The 22,060-nt window shown below is 34.6% G+C and overlaps 1 protein-coding gene across 1 annotated transcript; it reads right to left on the bottom strand.

Annotated features, from left to right (window-relative positions):
• Positions 1-2,969: 2,969 nt before the first annotated feature.
• LOC108711114 (afamin) lies at positions 2,970-17,962 on the bottom strand. The gene is made up of 9 exons (XM_041591034.1): positions 17,837-17,962; positions 14,752-14,815; positions 13,260-13,392; positions 11,409-11,626; positions 9,765-9,900; positions 6,552-6,640; positions 5,914-6,049; positions 4,280-4,473; positions 2,970-3,503 (listed from the first exon to the last, which is right to left on the bottom strand). The coding sequence occupies exons 1-9, from the start codon at positions 17,940-17,942 to the stop codon at positions 3,350-3,352; spliced, it is 1,230 nt and encodes a 409-aa protein (XP_041446968.1). The 5' UTR covers positions 17,943-17,962; the 3' UTR covers positions 2,970-3,349.
• Between the last annotated feature and the right edge of the window lie 4,098 nt (positions 17,963-22,060).

Consider the following 22,060-nt stretch of genomic DNA (forward strand, 5'->3'; position numbering starts at 1 on the left):
GTAAACAATATTACACTGAGTGGTATTATGTTGCAGGCTCCTTTTATCAGGAAGAATATGGGGATTTTTTGGGATAACACACTATAGACAGTGTCAGTCAGTAGCTACTAATGTAAATAAAGTACTATATTGCCTTATTATAAGAACCCTGGTAAGGCCTCACCTTGCGTATGCAGTGTAGTTTTGGGTCCCAGTCCTCAAAGAGATATTGACATCAGAAATTAAAACTTTTTTTTTTTACATCTATCATAACATTGTCTTTGCATAGTATTTATAATTTTGCCATAAAAGTATTTGCCTGATGGTTGTACATTACATATCTGATCCAGCATGTTGCTGTCAGGACTCACCCTGGTGGTCTAGTGGGCCTGCGGGGATGCCTGCCGCATTGATCTTCCCTGCTTGGCTGCCGAGTCTTCTATGGCGCCAGCGGCGCACATCTCCTTGACTTATGTGTAAAGTTGCCAGCGTGATGTCGTCATCACGCCGAGTGGCGCGAAATTTAAACTATTTAAAGGGACCTTTTCAAATTTCTCACTGCCCGTTGTTAGGTTCCATTTCTGAGTTCCTGGGTTTGTTCTATTTGTGTTCTGATTCCTGTTTTGACCCTGCCTGCCTGACTTCTGTGATTCCAACCTCTGCCCGTTATCCGACTATTCTGAAATCTGTTATCCGACCCATGCCTGGCTTGACTCTTCTGATCTGATCTTCTGGTTTTGACCCTTGCCTGTCCGACTTCGCTTGTATTCTGCCCACACCGACCCGGCCTGATTTGACTACGCTTTTGTCTGTTCCTTAAACTGTGACCTTTTGCCCAAAAAGACTTTGCTAACGATCGTGTCCCTCTGCTCGACCAGAACCCTTAGCTCGGCCCCTCACTTAATAAGACCTGGCGGCATCCAATTAGCCGAGGGCTCCTCCCGAGGTGAAAGGCGGCTGTTAAAGGCTGAAGCAAGAGCCGAGAACAGGGAGCCTAGCATTGGTTCTGGATTTTGGGTACCGATCGTGACAGTTGCTTTATGAAGTGACTGCCATATTTATGCAGCAGTAGTCCGTTAGCATTAGAAACTCTAACTGACAAGTCAGGTTGGCAAAACAGTCAGGTTTAGGAACTTCAAGAAGCAATTACTTAAAAAAGCAAAAAACAATCAACGTGACCTACAGGAGACTTTTAACATGTTTTTAAATGACATGTTACAGGATTTGTACTAATTTATTTCATTTCATTATCAGCTGTAGTAAAACATTTCTGTCTTTAGATGTTTGTGCCCAGTAGATTAAACTGACCTATAATTTCATAGGGCAAGGTGACCCTGTATTAAGCTGCCAATTCAAACCAGTGTTTTCATTAAACTCAATAACAGCTGTCTTTTAAAATGTGGCATGTCATGAAATGCTGAAACAAAATGTATTAGTTAAAATGTTTTTCATACTGTAAAAAATATTCTGTTACAAATTTTAGTCTTTAAGGAAACTGCATCATGAAACTGATAAATGACAAACATTTATTCCAAGCATACTTGTATAAAAATAAAATATATACATCATTTACTGCTAATGTGATCATATTTACAGTACGTAAAGAATAACTTTGATTCTATCCCTTGAATTCATTTTCTTTACATTCTTTTCAGTAATACCATATTGCCATAGATTAAGCATAGTTTTATATTTGAAGACCCTCTGCTTTTCATAGTGGGTGGTGCACAGATTCTCTGAAAAGCAGAGGGACTCCATGTCCAGAAATACATCACTTCACAATGGAACAACGTAAAATGGGGTTGCATGACATTGCATGTCTTAGGGACGTTGAGAAATTGCTTATTGGACTATCCTTTAAATCTGTGGAATCAGGTATGTTTGTGTAGAAAATAAATTAATTTGTATTTATTTCTGGTAGTTCAAATAGTGTTTAATGTTTCAGATTTTCAACCCCACTTAAATGAGCTCTTGTCAAAATGGGATATGTTTCCTTTTTAGGGCATATCTCTTTGGTAAATACCAGCCATATGCTATAAGGTGTTATAAAGTGTTATGCAGCTTTTATCTGCATGCTAAAATAGAGCATTTGTGTAACTTTGAATTAACCTGAATAAACCTAATCAAATAATTTTCAGATCACTTGAAAAATCAGGGACACTTCTTAAAAAATGCAAGTTACTGTGTTACACTGATTGCAAACTGATCTTGATGTTCAACATTGCCTCTTAGACTGAATGGCTCATGAAAGTTGATGAGATTTGTCACAAAAATGGATATGGATATCAGCAACTTAAAAATGATGTAATCAATGCTATATTTGATATCACAGACAATTTCTAAACATAATGTTTCAAAAAGAATATGGATGAAGGGACTATGTGCAATGGTGCAAAAAGGTACAAAATATTAATTATATATTGTATTTTAATGTTCTGCCACACACCTTACATGCACAAACATATAAACCACACCCATGCATATTCTATCTATTCCACTGATTAATTCCTTCATGTTGTTGTTTTTTTTTGCAGTCTGCATCTGGTAAAGAATGGTTAACATACACATATATTATGTTTCAAAAGTTGAACAATTAAAATATACATATTGATATATATTGATTTTGTTTCAAGTCCCCATTTTTGGCTCAAAATGGTCCAACTGTACATATATACTAAAACTAGATGGCTGTTCCCAGTTTCAAATAGAAAATAAATATTCACCCCAAATCTCACTCTAACTAACCCTAAACTAAAGCTTCCAGGAGTATCTAGAAAAATATTACAAAATACATTCTCCCCAAATATAACCCTAACTTACATTCAGGTTGTTCCCCTAATCATTGCCCTGGGCCTTGGTGCACTTGGGAGTCTAGCCCAACAGTATTTGAATTACTCATATAGGGTATCTTACAGGAAAGCTTTTTGAAGGTATTTTGTGGCTACAAAATCACAATAAACTGTCACAAAGTAGAATGTACATATTTGATGTACTAGAAAACAATGATTTATTCCAACAACATAAAAAAATTATTGACACATTCACAATAATTATTCAAAAACTCTTATAACAAACTCTTGGATACAGTTTCATTTTTTAAATTAAATATTTGATTTACATTTCATTGAAATTGAATACAATATAACTGCAGAGGTATAATGCAGAAAATTGTGCTATGAATATTTGTTTCCATTGGATAGCTCTGGATTCATCTGTATTTTAAAATTGTATTGGCAATATTACAAAGATGAAAATCTAACATGTGCAATATGTGCTATGTTTCATCATCTTAGAGATTGACTCTAATGAATGTATGAAGGTACAAAATACAATTTTTTTTCATGAAACTAGTGACGCCAAAATATTCAACTTATACATGAAAATGTTCAGAAAAGCTAGTAATACAATCGCTTGGATTATTTGTTGCACAGCAGTAGGTAATCAAGCCATTTACCCTTACAGCAGAATCAAGATTTCTCTTAACATCTAACTGTGGATTTCTTCGGGAATATTCATATACAATCCTGTAAAATAATTAGACATGAAAAGCAGTTGCGATTGAACCATTTTTAAGTTAGTATAACAAAAATGGCTATGCTAAAAACAAGAGGCCATTCATAATAATGAATAGGTAAATTCACTAACTTTCACTTTAAATTCATATGAAAGGTATGCAAACTGAGCTTAATCTGTGAGCACCTCAATTTGAGAGGTGAAATAGTTTTTGTTTTTGCAGGTGCCAAGCAGCAAGAGAAAACATTGAATTTCACTTTCATTACTTTTGTTTTAGACGTAATCTTCTACTTTAATCCAATATAAATCCATCAGTGATGAATGATTAACTCAATGCTAAGATCAAGCCATTTCAGATGACTAACAAGTGATCAGATATGTGGCTGAATTTATTCTCAAGCAAAGTAGGTTAAATGTATCTAAATATACTGTATATCATAGTGAGACCCCATACAAAACAGTTGTCCATTGTTGTTCATTGACAGCAAATGTGGGTACAGTAAATGGTTGACCATAATAGCAAAATCCATTAAAATACTTAGATTTACCAGTGTGACCATTTAGAACCAAACACTAAACAATAGTTGTGGTTGGAAACGACTTAAATCACATTGTTGAATGTTGAATTGTTGAGTTTAAAATGCCATAATGCCAATATCTTGCGAGCAAGTACTTCTTTTCTGCTAGGTTTTTCAAAGGCAATCTAAAGACATTTACTAAATTCAAAGCTATACGATGATGGTTTCGCAATAAGATCTAAACTATTTTTTTTAAAATAGGTCCTTACCATTTTAATAACTGTAAGTTTTGTCTAAGTCTACATAGGTGTTCCGCTTCAATGGATATGTTGGGCAAAGTCTTGGACTCCTCAATTGCTATTTCAGTGAGGCATTTTTCTCTTTCAGGAATACTTTTGAGGCAGCAGGCTTTCTGCAAGTTGCTTTCCATTAAAGTACAAATTCGAGAAAAGAGAACACCTGACTGCAAAGAGACATGCATTACTAATTTTGCTTATTTAACCTTTACATTTGAAGTATATGAAAGGGACACTAATCATAAATGTTTGTTTTTATATGGAAAAAAATCACAATCAAAACCAATCAAAACTAAGGACATGAATGTTTTGATGAATTACTTAACTGTCAATTATTTAGTTATTTTGTAATTTTAACTTGCAGTTACTATAAAGTAGTTAAGGCAGTTAAGGCATTCTAATAAAAAAAAAAACAATAATTTAATAATATTAGATGCACAAATTACCATATGTTTAACCCTTTATTTGAATAGCATGTATTTATGTAGACATAGAGGGATTAGGTCCTTATCACAAAAAAACAAAATTTTATCAGAAGCCAGTTGAGCTTCCGGAGAACCTGGAGGAAACCTATGAAAGCGCAGGGAGAACATACAAAGGCCTTGAAGCGCACTGGCTCAAACTTAGTACCCCACTGCAAGACAGAAATACTAACCACTATGAATATGTAAAAGAGTATCAATAATTATAAGTCTATGTAAAGCAATAACAATGATGTGTTCAGAAGTATAGAGAATCCAAAGAGAAAAGTAATTTAGCATGGGGGGAGAAGCATAGATGTGATACTTTATAAGGAAGGAATAAATTAATCAGTGGGGAGGGAGTTTGTGGGTCATTTATACTGAAATTAAAGAATGAGAGGTAAATGGAAAATTACACTGAGGTGGAGGACCTGAAGGAAATAAACACTTCCGCGGAATTTAGACCTCAGTATAAACAGAATAAAACAAAGAAACAGAAATGTAAAAATAACAGAGGAGAATATACTGAGGGCGTGAAGGAATTAACACAGAAAGTTGATGGTGAGCAGAAGGGAAATGACAGCAAGGTGATGAGGAATGGAAAGGAAGTTTGCACTAGTGGAGGAAAATTAAACTGAGTAGATTGAAAATTACACTGAGATAGGAAGAAATTGAAGAAATATAGTACTAAGAAGGTGGGAAAAGTAAAGGGAAAATTAAACTGGAAGTTGGGGAAACATATGACAAAATGCATATGGGAAGGACAAAGTGTAAATAACAAATTACAATGTGGAAAAGTGATGGAGATGAAAGAGAGATGATGGAGAAAAAGTTATTAAGAAGAAAATATTTTGATTACAGTACAATAAAAATGTTGTAACCCACATATTGTGAATTGGATGATGTGCATAGATGATGTTCAATTTCAAAACTTTCTGTGATTATTCCTTGTGGCTCAGGTTACTTATCTTCTATCTCAAAACAAATCACATGACTTCTGATGTCATGGGTCATAGTTGCAAATGAGCTCAAAATACCACAGGAGAAAGGATTTCTAGCAGTTAGGTAATTGTGTGCAAAAAAGGTTGTTTTCAATACAAATGAGCCCTACTTCAATATGTTATTACAATATTGTTTAATTATTACCCATGTCTCAAAGCATTCAGAAATCAAGGATTCAGGCCCACAGCACTGTGATGCCAGTGCCATATAATTCTTGTCAAAATCAATAGCCTTTTCAAGTGGATCACTTGGCTTCATTTTGGCATAAAAAACTAAAGCCCTTTAAAAAGACAAAGAGTGAAAAAACAAAGAGGTTATCATCATAAAATAAACATAATAAAATAAAGTAATTATAAATAAAACAGAGCAATGTATAATTTAAAAAAGAATATCACTAGTGGAATTTACAATGCTTTTTGGCAGAATTAAAGCCATGCAAGAACCGTACCGACATCATATCCTTTCTCTACAATAAGAGCATAAAACTCTGTGCAGTGGCAAAATGATAAAAGTGCAGTGTTGTGATGCATTCCCCCTCGTTGATTACCAGTAGTACTGCAGAATGTGGCTACTTTGCGTGATTTTGAGTCAATAATAATAATTTATGTGCCTTTTTGTCTCTGGATTCCTGTGCTAACAGCCAGCGAGTAACAGTAGTCCATGATGAATAGTTTTGCACCAATGGATGATTTATTATAGGAGGCACGCGTCCATTTTATACCCCTCCATTAGTATCTTTTCATACTGAAATATAAACAGTTAGTTACAAAACAATGTTTTACCGTAGACCATTTTCCCAGTATTTGTTCATAAGGCACATGGTATTCTCTAGTCGCATTTTAGTTTTCATATTCTCAGGAAACACATTTTTCTGCAAATATAAACAAACAGTGCAATTTTGTGAAGTTTTATTTGCCAACAGAAGATAACACCTTTCAGAAAGCCAAGAGGGAAGCAGCTTTTTGAAATAAACAGAACTGTTTCAATGACACACTAATTTAATGGGAAGAAATGAATACTCTAAACAAGAGCCTATAGGGCAGATTTCTCTTTGTTTTTGCTCTACAACCCAGACTACTAAGGGTAACAGATTTTAAAATTGATATATGTATATGAATACTTATGAGGACACACACTATGCAATTTTTTTCTTAGGCCAAGCCTAATTTTTGCCGAATCCTTAATTACACCCAACCATGTAGAACACAGGCTGGCACAAATCCGACCTCAGTCAAAAGTGCCACTTAAAAAAGTTTTATTAACAATAAATATCACATCTTAAGGTCCCCATAGACACAAAGATTTCTCTTGCCGAACGACCGATTTTAGCGAAGTCCGACCAATCCTTCGAAATTATCGTGCGCCTAGTGGGATTCGAACGATCGAACATCTTACGATTTTTCAGCCGACATCTGTCAGGAAATTGATCAGCCAGGTTAAAAAATCTTTGTCGGTCCCAATGCAGGCAGCTACCCTTTGTTTTCCTGGCAAATTGGTCTTTTTAGTTGAATTCGTACCATCGTATGGTCATTCCAAGATAATCGCGGTCTCACGATGACGATCGGATCTTTTAAAAATCTCAACATCTATGGCCAGCTTTATTGTTTCACAAAAACAATTATTTTATGTTTGACAGCATATATTATTTACAATGCTGTGGCAACGCCATGGGTGCCTAATTTTCTCCATCTTATGCCAACCTATACTTAGGTTGGTGGGAATAAGTGTTCTTATATTGGGAATCTAATGATTACAGGGAGTGTATTCACTATTATTGAAGCTTTATTGACGATTTGTCAGGTACAGTAGAAAGATATTGTTGTGACAAACATTTACAGAAAAGAATGCTCAGCCAATAAATTATTATATGCAGATCCTAATCTGATAAAGAATATACCATATAGCCAATTTTTACGACTTCTGATTTTGATGACTTCATTGAAAGATCTAATATATTATGCGAAAGGTTGTTAAACAGAGGTTATTCATGGGTTAAGCTCAATATAGCTTTTAAAAGAGCTGCACAAACTAAAAGAGATACACTCTTTAAGAAATATAGAATCAGAAATGATTTATCCTTAGTTGATCCACCATGTGTGGACAACTGTTTCCAGCTCTAAAGAAAAAACATGGGGCTCTTTTGTGTATTTTGACATATATACGGAGGAATGTAATTAAAGTCGCAAAGAGCAAAACAATTCGCACCAATAAGAATAAAAATCCACATCTCACAATGTAATTTTGTTCCTTAAACTGTTATTGCATTGCGAATTGTAATTGCGCATTTCGAATTGTAATTGCACATTGCGAATTGTAATTGCAAACTCTTAAGAAGTGCTTGAAGGTGTCGTAATCTTTTGAAGCAAACATAACGACTTTTTCAGTAAGACGTTTTATTACATTGACTGCGCATTGGCGCAAACTATAAGGTTCGCAAACGGTCTTCCACTGATGTAAGTGGTGGGTAAACAATTTCCTTGTTCACAAAAGCTATATTAAATTAGTGCAAAGCAAAATTTGTTCGTGCAAAGGCAAAACTTTTCGTATTACTAATAGTTTTTCCGTTACCGACTTTTATTAAATTCCCCCGTAAGTCCACAATTTAATACAATATGTAAAATTATAACTAAAACTTTAGTCATTTTGCAAACAGATCCCGTTTTAAATGAAATTCTTGGAAGGCTGTACGCTTGTAAGTAGAAGAACTAGAACATTAATGGGGTTATTTATCAAAGTCTGAATTTATCTCAATATTTTCTGAAAAAAACTCTGACCAAATCCGCACGGGTTTTTGGGTTTCTTTATTAATACACTTTCCCGAAAATTTTGTTTGCGGGACTTGATTCAGACTTTTCCATCCTCGGGGTTTAATAAATATGAAAAATTCGTGATTCGTTTCAAAAGTCCACAAATTTTTCGTGATTTTTGCATTCGGAGTTTAGTAAATAACCCCCTAAGTGATAAATTATCTCCTAGTCTTGTGGTAACAAAAAAGATATTAACACATGTATAAATGTGGATCCAATCGTTGCATTACTTTTAAACATGTAAACACAGCAAAAAATGTTAATTCATCTTATACTAGTAAAGATTATAGCATAATGCAATTTATCAACTGTAACTCTAAATTAGTTATATACCTTATAACTTGTACTAAAAGTAACAAAAAAAATTTGGGTCAAACTAAGTGAGCACTTAAAGAAAGAATATGACAACACTTAAATAACATTACTAATGAAAAATGCAAGAAAAATTGCAAAACATTTTTCTGATTGTTTTAATGGGCCACTTACTTATTTTACCGGTATAGAAAGATTGACTTCTCGCCCGATATGGCAGCCGAATTATTAAGAAAAGAAAAAAAGTTGACTTTCTACCTTATTACTAGACAGCCAAATGAAATAATTTTGGAATTTGATGTCTCTTGTTATACTTGAATGTTAGGATTTGTTTTTATAGCTATGCTCATAACTTCATAAATTCTACCTATGTAATTTACAGTTCCTCATAATGTTATTCTCTATGTAATATACATCTTTTGTGTGAATATAAAGATTTGTATATACAGCATTTTGTTTGGTGTAATATGATTGGATGTTGCTAAACTTTTTGTGATTGGCCTTTTGTCTTTTAAATAGTGTGTTTAATGTACTGACTCACTAGCCAATGATTAAGTTCCTAGAAGGGGCACAAAATGTATCAGGCTTTTTGGGGCACAAGATTTTTTTTTTTGAGTGCTTTCATGGACTGTTATATATATAGCAAAGAAATCCGCACTCATAGGTCTTTTGTGAAGAAAAAAATGGGTTTATTCAACGTTTCAGCTCTTAGACTTGAGCCGTCATCCGAAACGTTGAATAAACCCATTTTTTTCTGAGTGCACCTATCCAGTAGTTTGTATATATGTATATATATATATATATATATATATATATATATATATATATATATATATATATATATATATATATATATACGGTATATATATTACTTACCTCAGTGACAAAGCATGATGATTTGTTTTCTGACTGTTCACAACATTTCATGTAAATGAGCAGGAATGAATGGAAAACATTAGTAGCCAGTGAAGGTGTGAATTTTGTCAGTCTTCTAGCAAATCCATGGAGGTAACTGTAGAAAAAGATACTACACTGGAATTAAAACTTCACCTCCATGTTTTCTTTTTTTACCTATGATGTGAATGCAAAATTGATTTCAAATTACTTTAATTCCCCAAGCTTCTAAATGGCAGCTTATAGTGTAACCTTTACCTGGCCAGCCATTTTCCCACTGGCAGCTTTCTAACTTCCCATCAAGGTTACCAGACGTAGACACAGCCTAGTAGTCCAGGAAATATGATATGATGTCACAGGGACTGTATTACATGGATAGGCAGAGATATTCCAGAAAAAGTTAACTGAGATTTAGAGCTGTTTTATTGTTAAAATCTAACTATCAATAACATTGCCATCTACCTTCATGAAACGTCAGTTACTACAAGGTGTTAAAGCTCCTTGATCCAGCTCATTTATGTGCATTGACAGCTAGGCAATCCAAATTGCTGGCACAGCAAAAAACTGTTTGTTCAACAGATTTATTTACCATACACTACAGGGCACACAGGCCTGACACAATCAGTCAATAGTCACTTGGATACATGATTGTCATTGGACCATTGAGTCTAAGGGGCAGATTTATCAAGGGTCGAATTTTGAAGTGTAAAATACTTCGACCATCGAATTGAAATACTTCGACTTCGAATATCGAAGTCAAAGTATATTTCACCGAATTTGGCCATAGTACGATCAAAGTAAAATCGTTTGATCAAACGATTAAATCGTTCTAATCGAACGATTCGAACGATTTTAGCGTATGATCGAACAATTTTACTTTGACGTGTAAGGACTTAGAAAATGGTTGTAGAAGGTCCCCATAGGCTAACATAGCACTTCAGCAGGTTTAATTTGGCAAAGTATGGAAGTCGAAGTTTTTAAAAGAGACAGTACTTCGATTATCGAATGGTCGAATATTCGAACGATTTTTACTTCGAATCGAAGTCGAAGTAAATTCGAAGTCGTAGTATCCTATTCGATGGTCGAAGTATCCAAAAAATTACTTCGATTTTTTTACTTCGAAAATTCCCTTGAATTCACCTCGACCCTTGATAAATCTGCCCCTAGGTGTTTGTCAATGAACGATTTGGAAGTGATTAAGAATTATGGAATTTGAAAATTGCCTGGGGGACAAAATGCCTGGAACAACCCTGTGTACCATTGACCACAGGAAATAAATATATACCTGAGTTTCCTGAAATGAAATTAGATTAATAAATAGTTTTTTCAATAGAAAGTGTATTTTAAAAAATACTAAAATAAAAGGAAATGATTGACTGCATATGACTTGGATACAATGTCAATAGGTGTTTATGTTAAACCTTGTCATCACTATGACAAAAAGCAAAATTGGCAATAGAGGAATTAAGATTAGTATACATGATTCAACTATGTTGACCCTTTAAAAATATATCATATAATAACATATCATTGAGCCCTTTATTTCTATATTTCTAGAAAGAAATATTGCTGCATACATTCATGCCTAATAGAAAATATACTTTCACCGAATGTGAATGGAATCACCTTTCTATAAATCCATGTTTATTTGCTGCCCATGCAAGACATTCCTCATCATTGCTGATGCCATCCCCCATTGAGGGCAGTGAAAATGGTGGATTGTTTTGTAGGTTGTGAAAACATCTTTCTCTTTCCAAATGATCTTGTTTACAACACAGAGCAGCTTGCTTGTTTTTTGACAATGATATGTTATCTTCACAAATTCTACCTTGGAAAATGATATTCTAAAGAAAAAGGCATGAATAATAATAATAATACAATAGGGGCATAATATCAATTCAGTGTTTACAAGTTATTTAAAATGTTATTTAAAAAAAGGCTACATCATATGGGAGTTGGGGATTCCTTATGCTGCACAAAATCTGGCATCTCTGAGGCTGCATACCTCCACCTAATATGGTTATGCCCACAAATCTACCACTTTTGGGAACGAGGCCCAAATTTCATTCAGAATACAGCATCTCTACCGAACATCCTCGCACCCAAGACATGTCTCTTTGATATTGTAGATAATATTGGCCTAGATTCAGCAGCACATATTCTGGTTAGAACCCTACTGCTAACCCTTATGCTAGGAAATCTATCCTCCTCCATTGGATGGCCCACTTCTCTCCAACATTTACCAGTTGGCTCAATTTAATTAGAGCACACCTCCCACTGGTACCACTTACTTATATGGCAAGAGGGTGCCCGCAAAAATATGACAAAATCTGGGGTGAATGGGTTGAAGCAATAAATTATTACCACTTGCTCACTCCCCTAAGATTAAGAAAGGAAACTGAATACACTTCCCCAATCACCAGCTGCTAGACAATATCATGCTAATGTCTAATCAATGCAGATGTACCGGAAATATCTTGAAACAAGAAAGCAATACGTTGTAGAACCAATGTTGTATTTTTTAATGTTGTTTTATGTTAAAAATGCATAAATAAAAACCTTTATACAACAAGTGTATAACCATTATATTGTATGTATGTACTGTATATACTGATGTATGATGTATAGTATGTAAGTGCAAGGTGAATTCTTAATAAATGTAACTAAAAAGGTAGATTAATCAGCTGATTGCCACTGAATAAGCATGTATACATGTATGTATAACTTTATTTGTAAAGCACTGTTAGGGAGCTGTGTAAACACAGGGAGTGAGTGGGTGGCTAACATACAGGCACACATTAGAGGAGAAAACATTTTAAGAGATCCACATACAAAACAAAGGCATCCATATACAAAGAAATCCACCAAGCTGGGGAGGGAATCCTTGGACCTCACACACAATAGATAACGTAACTTTGAGCTATTGTAATGCATACAAGTGATCTAACAGGAGTCTCAGCAGGCCGTATTACACTGAAAACAGTTTTAAGTGCAGGAAGAAGGCAGGCTGCTGTGGGCCATGAATATGAGCAACAATTACTTCAAACCAAAGAAACCTACAGAAATTCCTTGTGTTTATTGGTACTAAGAAGCCCTGTTCCGAAAGTGGGGCTTAAAACTTTGATGGAGCATTATAGATATATATCAAAAGCCAATGATTAGGTAAGTGTTTTTTGCTTTAACCTCATATCAGCAGAGAGTGAGGTCTAGTCGTAAGAGAGTATGGTCTGATGTAATTGAGGATGTGACTGATCTGGATATTACAGGCCATATTTGACACAGGAAATTCAGTTGAAGAGAAGAGAAACATACCAGCAGAGGTGTTCCCTGTTACAAAGGAGAGTTCAACAGAAAAAAATGTGCAGTGGCCCTATGTTTGTAAATTAGTCTAATTATCTTTTGCCTTATCAATGATGGCTCCTGAAGTACAGATATTTATTTCAAGATTCAATCCAACATAACAGATCTAATACTTACTTCACTGTAGAAACATTCTGGATGTGGTGTTGCCAAGCAGCAGCTAGCAATGAACACTAGCAACTGCTTTAGTAATCTGTTCACATCATCCAGTGTATTAAATACCAACCGTTGACTATAGAAAACAATTATTCTGGAAAAGAAAAAAAAAACAGAAAATAACTGGCATTGTGCTAAACAAGGGTGCACTGAAAAATAAAATACCCCATGTACATAAAAAATTATTTCAACTAATCAAAGTCAAGGGACAAGACAAGATAATAGAAAGAAAGTAAACAGATCATTGCTTGTCATGCCTCAAGCAGAAATAACATTAAAGCTATGTGCTAAGATCAGAACTGTAAAGTAAATGCCTTGCAAAATTATTGATGACCAATCATGACCAAATATCTTACTCAATAATCCTAAACTGAAATATAATTTTCTAGGATTTTCTAGGATAAAAAAAAAATCAAAACACTAAAATTTGCATTGTGACATTTTCTGATGGCAAAAATTAAGTAAATAAAAACCTGGAATATGATTTTTGCATAGGCATTTATTCCACACAAGTTTGTTTTCACAGTGACCTTTGCAGTGCTAACAGCTTTACAGTACAGGAGTAAGGTGTGTCCATTCTTTAAAAAGGGGTGTTCCATGTTGTTCATGATAGTAGGCTAAAACTACAATAGTACCACAGTTAAAACTGAATTGAGATAAGGGTTCTGAAAGGGTCACTGTAGAACACTGACCTTATATTGAGGTGCTAAAATGTCACTTTGGCCTTGGCCTAGTGGTCATTGTTCCTCTACAGCAGTGGTCTCCAACCAGTGGCTCCTGATCAACATGTTGCTCACCAACCCCTTGAATGTTGCTCTCAGTGGCCTCAAAGGTGCTTATTTTTTAACTCCTGGCTTGGAGGCAAGTTTTGGTAGCATAAAAACAGGTATACTGCCAAACAGAGCCTCCTTTAGGCTGCCAGTTCAGATAGGTGCTACCAAATAACTTATTATAGTCCTTATTTGGCATCCCCCAGACTTTTTTATGTTTGTGTTGCTCCCCAGTTCTTTTTATAGTTGAATGTGGCTTATGGGTAAAAAAATAAGATTGAGGACCCCTGCTCTACAGTATGCATTCTTGCCTACTGTTCCAGTTTTACCATTGAAGACTCTTTATACATCAATAGTGAAAAATAGTGCAGGCAGACTGCATTTGGGGCATGGGCAGAAATGTCAGTAATGCTCATGTTAGTTATATTAGTAAGTAGTAACTTGAAATTGGTGGACTGTAAATCACAGGAAAAACAATATAGAGTACAAGCACCACATGTAAGAGACAAACAGAAATACATTAAATAGAATGCAAAATAGAGTCTAAAACTAAAATAAAGATGCAGCAAAATGTAAAAATACAAGACTTTTTTACGTTCTTATTTTGTGTACATTTTTTTAAAAGCATAACTATGATATTATTGTTAATATAGTTAGATAAACTATATACAAAAATTCCATACTTATATTTAAAAGCTGAATTGATGGAACGAGACAAATCACAACCAGTATTTTTAGTTTCTTCAACTACAAGTAAAAACAAAAAATTGTTTTAGCAAACAATACGTTAATTATCTTCTAGATACAGACCAGCACTCTTCTCACAAACACATTCGCAGTGCCTAAAACTTGGTACAAAATGTTATCCTTCCACATTCAAGATGATGTTTAGGTATAGTTTTGATTTGTAGCTTTTGTTTTCTTAAACTCTTTATTTACCATTATCTTTTAGACTTAAACTTAAAACCCCTTTTCATTTTAGTGGTTTAGAATTTTCTTAAATTACAATTAAATTCTATTTCTCTAAAATCTTGAAAGTCTTTATTAAAAGATCTACAGTAAATATAAAAGGAGTAAACAGGAAAAGAAATGCTGAATGGTGCATGAAAACCTTTTTTTTAGACAATTACTAGCAAAATAAATTTTAGAGCCTCTAAAACTGTGAATGGCTAAAAAAAGGGATCAGAGCAGCTCCCATCGATTTCTATCGTAGTTTATACACTTCATAAATCTAAAATTTTTAACAAAAATATTTAGTAAAAAATATTTTGTGAAAACAAAACAATATATATATATATATATATATATATATATATATATATATATATATATATATATAATTATCTATATGTGGGGATGAGACAGGTTTGTCTGTGCTGGTGAGGCATCGACCTAAATATAAATATATATATATATACAGTGGTGTGAAAAACTATTTGCCCCCTTCCTGATTTCTTATTCTTTTGCATGTTTGTCACACTTAAATGTTTCTGCTCATCAAAAACAGTTAACTATTAGTCAAAGATAACATAATTGAACACAAAATGCAGTTTTTAAATGAAGGTTTACGTTATTAAGGGAGAAAAAAAACTCCAAATCTACATGGGCCTGTGTGAAAAAGTGATTGCCCCCCTTGTTAAAAAATAACTTAACTGTGGTTTATCACACCTGAGTTCAATTTCAAAGGTTATAAAGCCATTTCTAAAGCTTTGGGACTCCAGCGAACCACAGTGAGAGCCATTATCCACAAATGGCAAAAACATGGAACAGTGGTGAACCTTCCCAGGAGTGGCCGGCCGACCAAAATTACCCCAAGAGCGCAGAGACAACTCATCCGAGAGGCCACAAAAGACCCCAGGACAACATCTAAAGAACTGCAGGCCTCACTTGCCTCAATTAAGGTCAGTGTTCACGACTCCACCATAAGAAAGAGACTGGGCAAAAACGGCCTGCATGGCACATTTCCAAGGCGCAAACCACTTTTAAGCAAAAAGAACATTAAGGCTCGTCTCAATTTTGCTAAAAAACATCTCAATGATTGCCACGACTTTTGGGAAAATACCTTGTGGATCGACGAGACAAAAGTTGAACTTTTTGGAAGGTACGCGTCCCGTTACATCTGGCGTAAAAGTAACACAGCATTTCAGAAAAAGAACATCATACCAACAGTAAAATATGGTGGTGGTAGTGTGATGGTCTGGGGTTGTTTTGCTGCTTCAGGACCTGGAAGACTTGCTGTGATAGATGGAACCATGAATTCTACTGTCTACCAAAAAATCCTGAAGGAGAATGTCCGGCCATCTGTTCTTCAACTTAAGCTGAAGCGATCTTGGGTGCTGCAGCAGGACAATGACCCAAAACACACCAGCAAATCCACCTCTGAATGGCTGAAGAAAAACAAAATGAAGACTTTGGAGTGGCCTAGTCAAAGTACTGACCTGAATCCTATTGAGATGTTGCGGCATGACCTTAAAAAGGCGGTTCATGCTAGAAAACCCTCAAATAAAGCTGAATTACAACAATTCTGCAAAGATGAGTGGGCCAAAATTCCTCCAGAGCGCTGTAAAAGACTTGTTGCAAGTTATTGCAAACGCTTGATTGCAGTTATTGCTGCTAAGGGTGGCCCAACCAGTTATTAGGTTCAGGGGGCAATTACTTTTTCACACAGGTTTGGATTTCTTTTCTCCATAAATAATAAAAACCCTCATTTAAAAACTGCATTTTGTGTTTACTTGTGTTATCTTTGACTAATAGTTAAATGTCTTTGATGATCAGAAACATTTTGTGTGACAAACATGCAAAAGAATAAGAAATCAGGAAGGGGGCAAATAGTTTTTCACACCACTGTATATACATGTAATGGCTTAGGCACGCACTTAAGGGACAACTACCTGGATGCTGTACAGAAGTGCTGTATATCCATAGAGAAATGCTGATGCACACCAGGGTTTTTCATTCAAAAGAGTTATTTTATTTGATCAACGTTTCGGTCCCCACAGTGATCTTTATCAAGATGTATAAACATATAATATGGTAAAACATTGGAAAGTACTATGTCTTCCAAAGGTCAAGTTTGTGAGTTTTTTTAATAAATTTTAATAAATAATCTCCTTAGTCTTACCAAAACACCCAATTGAAAGCTTGTACATACACAAAGTACATATTCTGACAAATCAAAAATAACGTGACAATTATGTCTCAAAGCTTGGTGTTCACATCTTATTTTTTTTATTCACTGACAAATTGACTGGTGAAAAGAAAGAGTATTATGGCTGAATTTTATGTGCCATAACTACGGTTAAAAGTTATATTCTGATTTGAAATTCAGAAAGGGCAAATGTGTCCTTTTCCTGCATAGTTTCGCTACTTAGACCGAAAAAGCTTTTACTTTACAGCATCTTATCTCTCATTTGTCAGTAAATATAAACCTAAATTATCATGAATATGAATGGAGTCTTCTCAACAGTTTAATGCATAACATGCACTGGTTTACCAACTTATGTGGCATTTGCCCAAAATGAAAATAGTGCATACAAATTTTCTTGGTTGAGAGTTTCTTAAGTGCACATTTTGATAAATGCAAAACTACCAATCTACAAATCATTGCTAAATTTGCTTTTTCATTACATTACTCAAAATCACTACAAATCGTGCACTTTAGAAGGCAGGCTTAAGTGATGCTTAAGTGGTTGAAAGCAGGCGATTCAAAATAAAAACATAGAAACTATTGAGAAAAGATCAAATATGCTATTACAAACTTGCTCCTACCAGTGTTCCTTTGACATCTCTTTCCTTTAAAGGTATAGCTGTTTGTGTCTACAGTTAAAAGATTAATTAAAAAAATAAAAGAAGAAATCAAGAGTAAATGTCTCATGCTGATGGCAGAGAAGGAAATGAATATGTCACACTGAAACTGGCTATTATGTATTCACTTGTTAATGATTACTTTTATAGAAAGAAAAGGAAAGAAAATATCTTATCAGTTCCACTCACAGGATTACAATAAATGTTCAGAAAAATTCACAAATTTAAATTAATTTAAATTTCAAACAGTTGAGGATTTTACTATTTAAATTTTACTTGGGCCCATAAATATATAGAATTTGTGTGGCTTTATGTAAGCAGATGTCCATGCACTTGTATTATGGATGGATCGGGATTGGTGATTCTGTCACCAAACCACCTGAGGCTCCTGCAATGCCGCCATTCCCCCTTACTCCCCAGTACTTACCTTTCTTGCACTGGAGTGGGTGCATGGGGGGCCTAATTAATAGCGCAGAAAGCACAATTGCAATCTCTGCACTAGAAGGCTCTTAATGTTACCAAGAGTGGCATTTTGCTGATCCTTGCAACTTTAGGGCTGCTGCTGCCTGAGTAGAGTCTTTCAACTTATTCATGACAGCAGCACCCCTACATATAGAAGCAATACAATGGAGGCCCACGAGAAGATACATCAATTGTGACACACATACTAAACGATAATTTATTTACAAAACATGGCCTATGTAATACAGTGTTTAATTTTTATTTATAAAATAAAATATAAAGTTAGGAGTAACATTACTATGACAGAGTGGAACCTATTTACAAAAACTCTGATAAATTTATGTCACCTGCTCACATGTGGTACAATCTCAGTATTTCCTAAGGGAGGGTCATGAGCTCACTGCTACCCTACAGCTTAGACTACTGGAATCTTGAAAGAAAATGTATTATTTTAAGCAACAATGCAGCAATGTAGAAGAAGCAAACTGATTAACAGATCTGGAGAATAACTTCTGATATATTATTTCAAGTGGGTTATTTTACAAAAGTTGAGTTTGTGAAGCTTTTTCTACCTTGAATAAACTCACAAATCGAATGTTGGTTTATTTATGAAAAAAACCTAAATGTAATAAACTCGAATCAGTGCAATCGGGGGGAACTCTAATAGCAATTAAACCATAATTTTGAATAGTATACTTCGGGGGTTCTTTATCAAAGGTCAAGTTTTAGAGGTTTGTGAGGTCTTTTATACTTTGAATAAACTCACAACTCAAATGTTTTCTGAAAAAACTAGAATGAGAAAAACTTGAATCAGTAAATTCAGGGTGAAAAATTCCAATAACTCTAACTGATCGAGTTTTTGGTGAAAAAAACCTTGAGTTGGTCGAAAACTCAATTAAACCCATTGAAAAAAACCTGAACATCATGAAGGCTACAAACATCTTCAAATTGTTCAAGGGGCCTCTGCCATTTACTTCTACATGACCTCGACAGGTTTTCAACTGGAATATTTTTGGATTCAAGCTATTCTTAGCTTTGGGGTATAATAAATGTCAAAAATTCTTTTTTTAAAAGAGAACCAAAAAAAAATTGAGTTTCTTTTAACCCAAAACTTGAGTTTTGCCTGAAAAATACCCTAGAAAACGTGAATTTATTCGGGTAAAAAACAATTCAACCTATAATAAATAACCCTCTTACAATTATAGAAAATCCCCATAAGGTTAATTCTAAGACTTTCATTACTTACTCGTATATTCAGTGGCATTAGAACATCAGTGAAAGGTGCAGCATAAAAAACAGGTGGGAAGAACTACATTTCAATCCCTACCTATCTATAGTAGATGAATAGGTACATCAGTCAAACACTAATCTCCCCTGGTGTTGGTCTTGGCCTGCAGTGCATTGCTATAATTCTTAATTGTTCACATATAGGGGCAGATTTATCAAGGGTCGAATTGAAAATTCTAATTCGAAATTCGAATTTCCAGTTTTTTTATGGTCAAAACTGTCAAATTCGACTAGGGGGTTATTAAAATTCGATTTGAGTCTCTTAAAAAATTTGAATTTGATTTTCGAGATGTATCATACTCTGGCCCTTAATGAACTCAAATTAGACTATTCTCCACCTTAAACCTGCTGAATTAAGTCAATGGGAGATGTCCAGGAGTCAATTTGGCATTGTTTGCAGCCTTCCTTACATTCAAGTTTTTTTCATAGAAAAAGACTTGAATCGAGTTTTTAAAATTCGAATTGAATTTGATTCAAATTTGATTTGAGTTTTCGGGTCGACCCTATTCACCCAAGTTTAGGAAATCCGATTTTTATAATAAATTTTGATTGGTCAAATATTGAGTTCATGGGAGTTTGTGGGAGTTTAAAAAAACTCATATGAATTCAAAATTTCGACTTTTGATAAATGGGCCTCATAGTCTATTCCAACACACCACTTAAATAAGTATATAAATTGCAAATATATTGTTTTGGCTTATTTTGTATAATTTTCCCACCAAGACCAATATTTTGTTTTAGGAATAATAACAAAATTATATTTTTATTATATGGTGATTATGGGAGCTTTAGAACAAATGCTTATATTACTGATATATATAATTTATCTATATATATATAATTTGTAAGAAGAGGTCAAACACAGGTAAATGGTGCAAAATTCCAGGTGCTTTTTATTTAACACACTATGGGGCATATTTCTCAAGGATCGAATTTTGAAGTAAAAAAACTTTGAAATTCGACCATCGAATTTGAGTACTTCGATAGCCGAAGTATTTTTTCCAGCGAAAACGGCCATATTCGATCGAAGTACAACCGATGTAAAATCGTACGATCGAACGATTTAACCCTTCAAATCGAACGATTCAAAGGATTTTTCAAAAAAAACCTTTGACTTCTCAAAACTTGGCCAAAAGCCTCAGATAGGTTCTAGGAGGTCCCCCATAGGCTAAAGAGCAATTCCGCAGGTTTAAGGTGCAATTCCGCAGGTTTAAGGTTAAATCTGCCCCTACATGTTTCGAGCAACGCCCTTTATCAAGTACAACACTTGATAAAGAGCGTTGCTCGAAACATGTATGAATCGGATATCGAAGTCGAAGGATTTGCCGCAAAATCGCTCGATCGAAACGTTCGATTCGAAGGATTTTGATCCATCGATCGAACGATTTTTCTTCGACATACAAATTGTTCTAAAGCCTATGGGGACCTTCCCCATAGGCTAACATTGACTTCGGTAGGTTTTTAGGTGGCGAAATAGGGGGTCGAAGTTTTTTTAAAGAGACAGTACTTCGACTATAGAATGGTCGAACGATTTTTAGTTCGAATTGTTCGATTCGAAGTCGTAGTTGAAGTAGCACATTCGATGATCGAAGTAGCCAAAAAAACTTTCGAAATTCAACGTTTTTTTTATTCTATTCCATTATTCGAGCTAAGTAAATGGGCCCCATAGTGTGTTAAATAAAAAGCACCTGAATTTTGCAGCATTTATCTGCATTTGACCTCTTCTTACAAATGATCCTTTACCGTGTTATAAGGCTTCACTGGACGGAAGCAGTAAGAATTGGTCTAAAATTGTGAGTGAATCTTTTTTTCCGAAAAATGAGATAATGAGAGACATATATATATATATTCGAAATCCAATGGTGCACTCCGTTAATTCAGTGAAGTCCTGGGTGCCAGCCAAAGTGGGTAAATATTTGCGAAAAGGAGCGACACTCACAGGTTGTTTTCAATGCAGATAAGTTGTGCTTTATTCCACTCAACGTTTCGATCCCTCACAGGGATCTTCGTCAGGAGATTACAAAAAACAAAGATTGTTTGTATATATATATATATATATAAAAACTTTGAAAAACAATAAAGAATGCCAATAAGGGAGGAACATTGGTAGTTATCCACTATAACTATTATAAAGCAGAAATATTATCCCAATTATCAGAAAACAACAATTATGGTAAAATTACCTATGACCCCACTGACAAATTTAAAGGGGAATTCGGGGGTATCACAAGGTTGGTTATCAAAGGAAATATCTGAGAATCCAACACTCCCGGTCATATATACTTTTCCAAAAATACATAAGAACCTAGAAAGGCCACCAGGGAGACCAAATATATCATCCACCGGGTCACTTAATGAAAAGGTTGCGCAATATTTGGATGTTTTATTACAACCATGTATAACCTCTACTATCAATCATTTAAAAGAAACAACTGTAAG

This window comes from Xenopus laevis, chromosome 1L (genome assembly GCF_017654675.1).
Source record: "Xenopus laevis strain J_2021 chromosome 1L, Xenopus_laevis_v10.1, whole genome shotgun sequence".
NCBI classification, from domain to species: domain Eukaryota; kingdom Metazoa; phylum Chordata; class Amphibia; order Anura; family Pipidae; genus Xenopus; species Xenopus laevis.

What these genes read in the sequence shown, in the direction of transcription:
- LOC108711114 (XM_041591034.1), bottom strand. Translation starts at nt 17,942, where the DNA reads ATGAGACATTTACTCTTGATTTCTTCTTTTATTTTTTTAATTAATCTT. An exon ending in CAGAATGTTTCTACAGTGAA is followed by an intron (nt 11,627 to 13,259) that starts GTAAGTATTAGA and finishes CTTTTTCTTTAG; the next exon opens with AATATCATTTTCCAAGGTAG. An exon ending in CTGAATGCTTTGAGACATGG is followed by an intron (nt 4,474 to 5,913) that starts GTAATAATTAAA and finishes GTCTCTTTGCAG; the next exon opens with TCAGGTGTTCTCTTTTCTCG.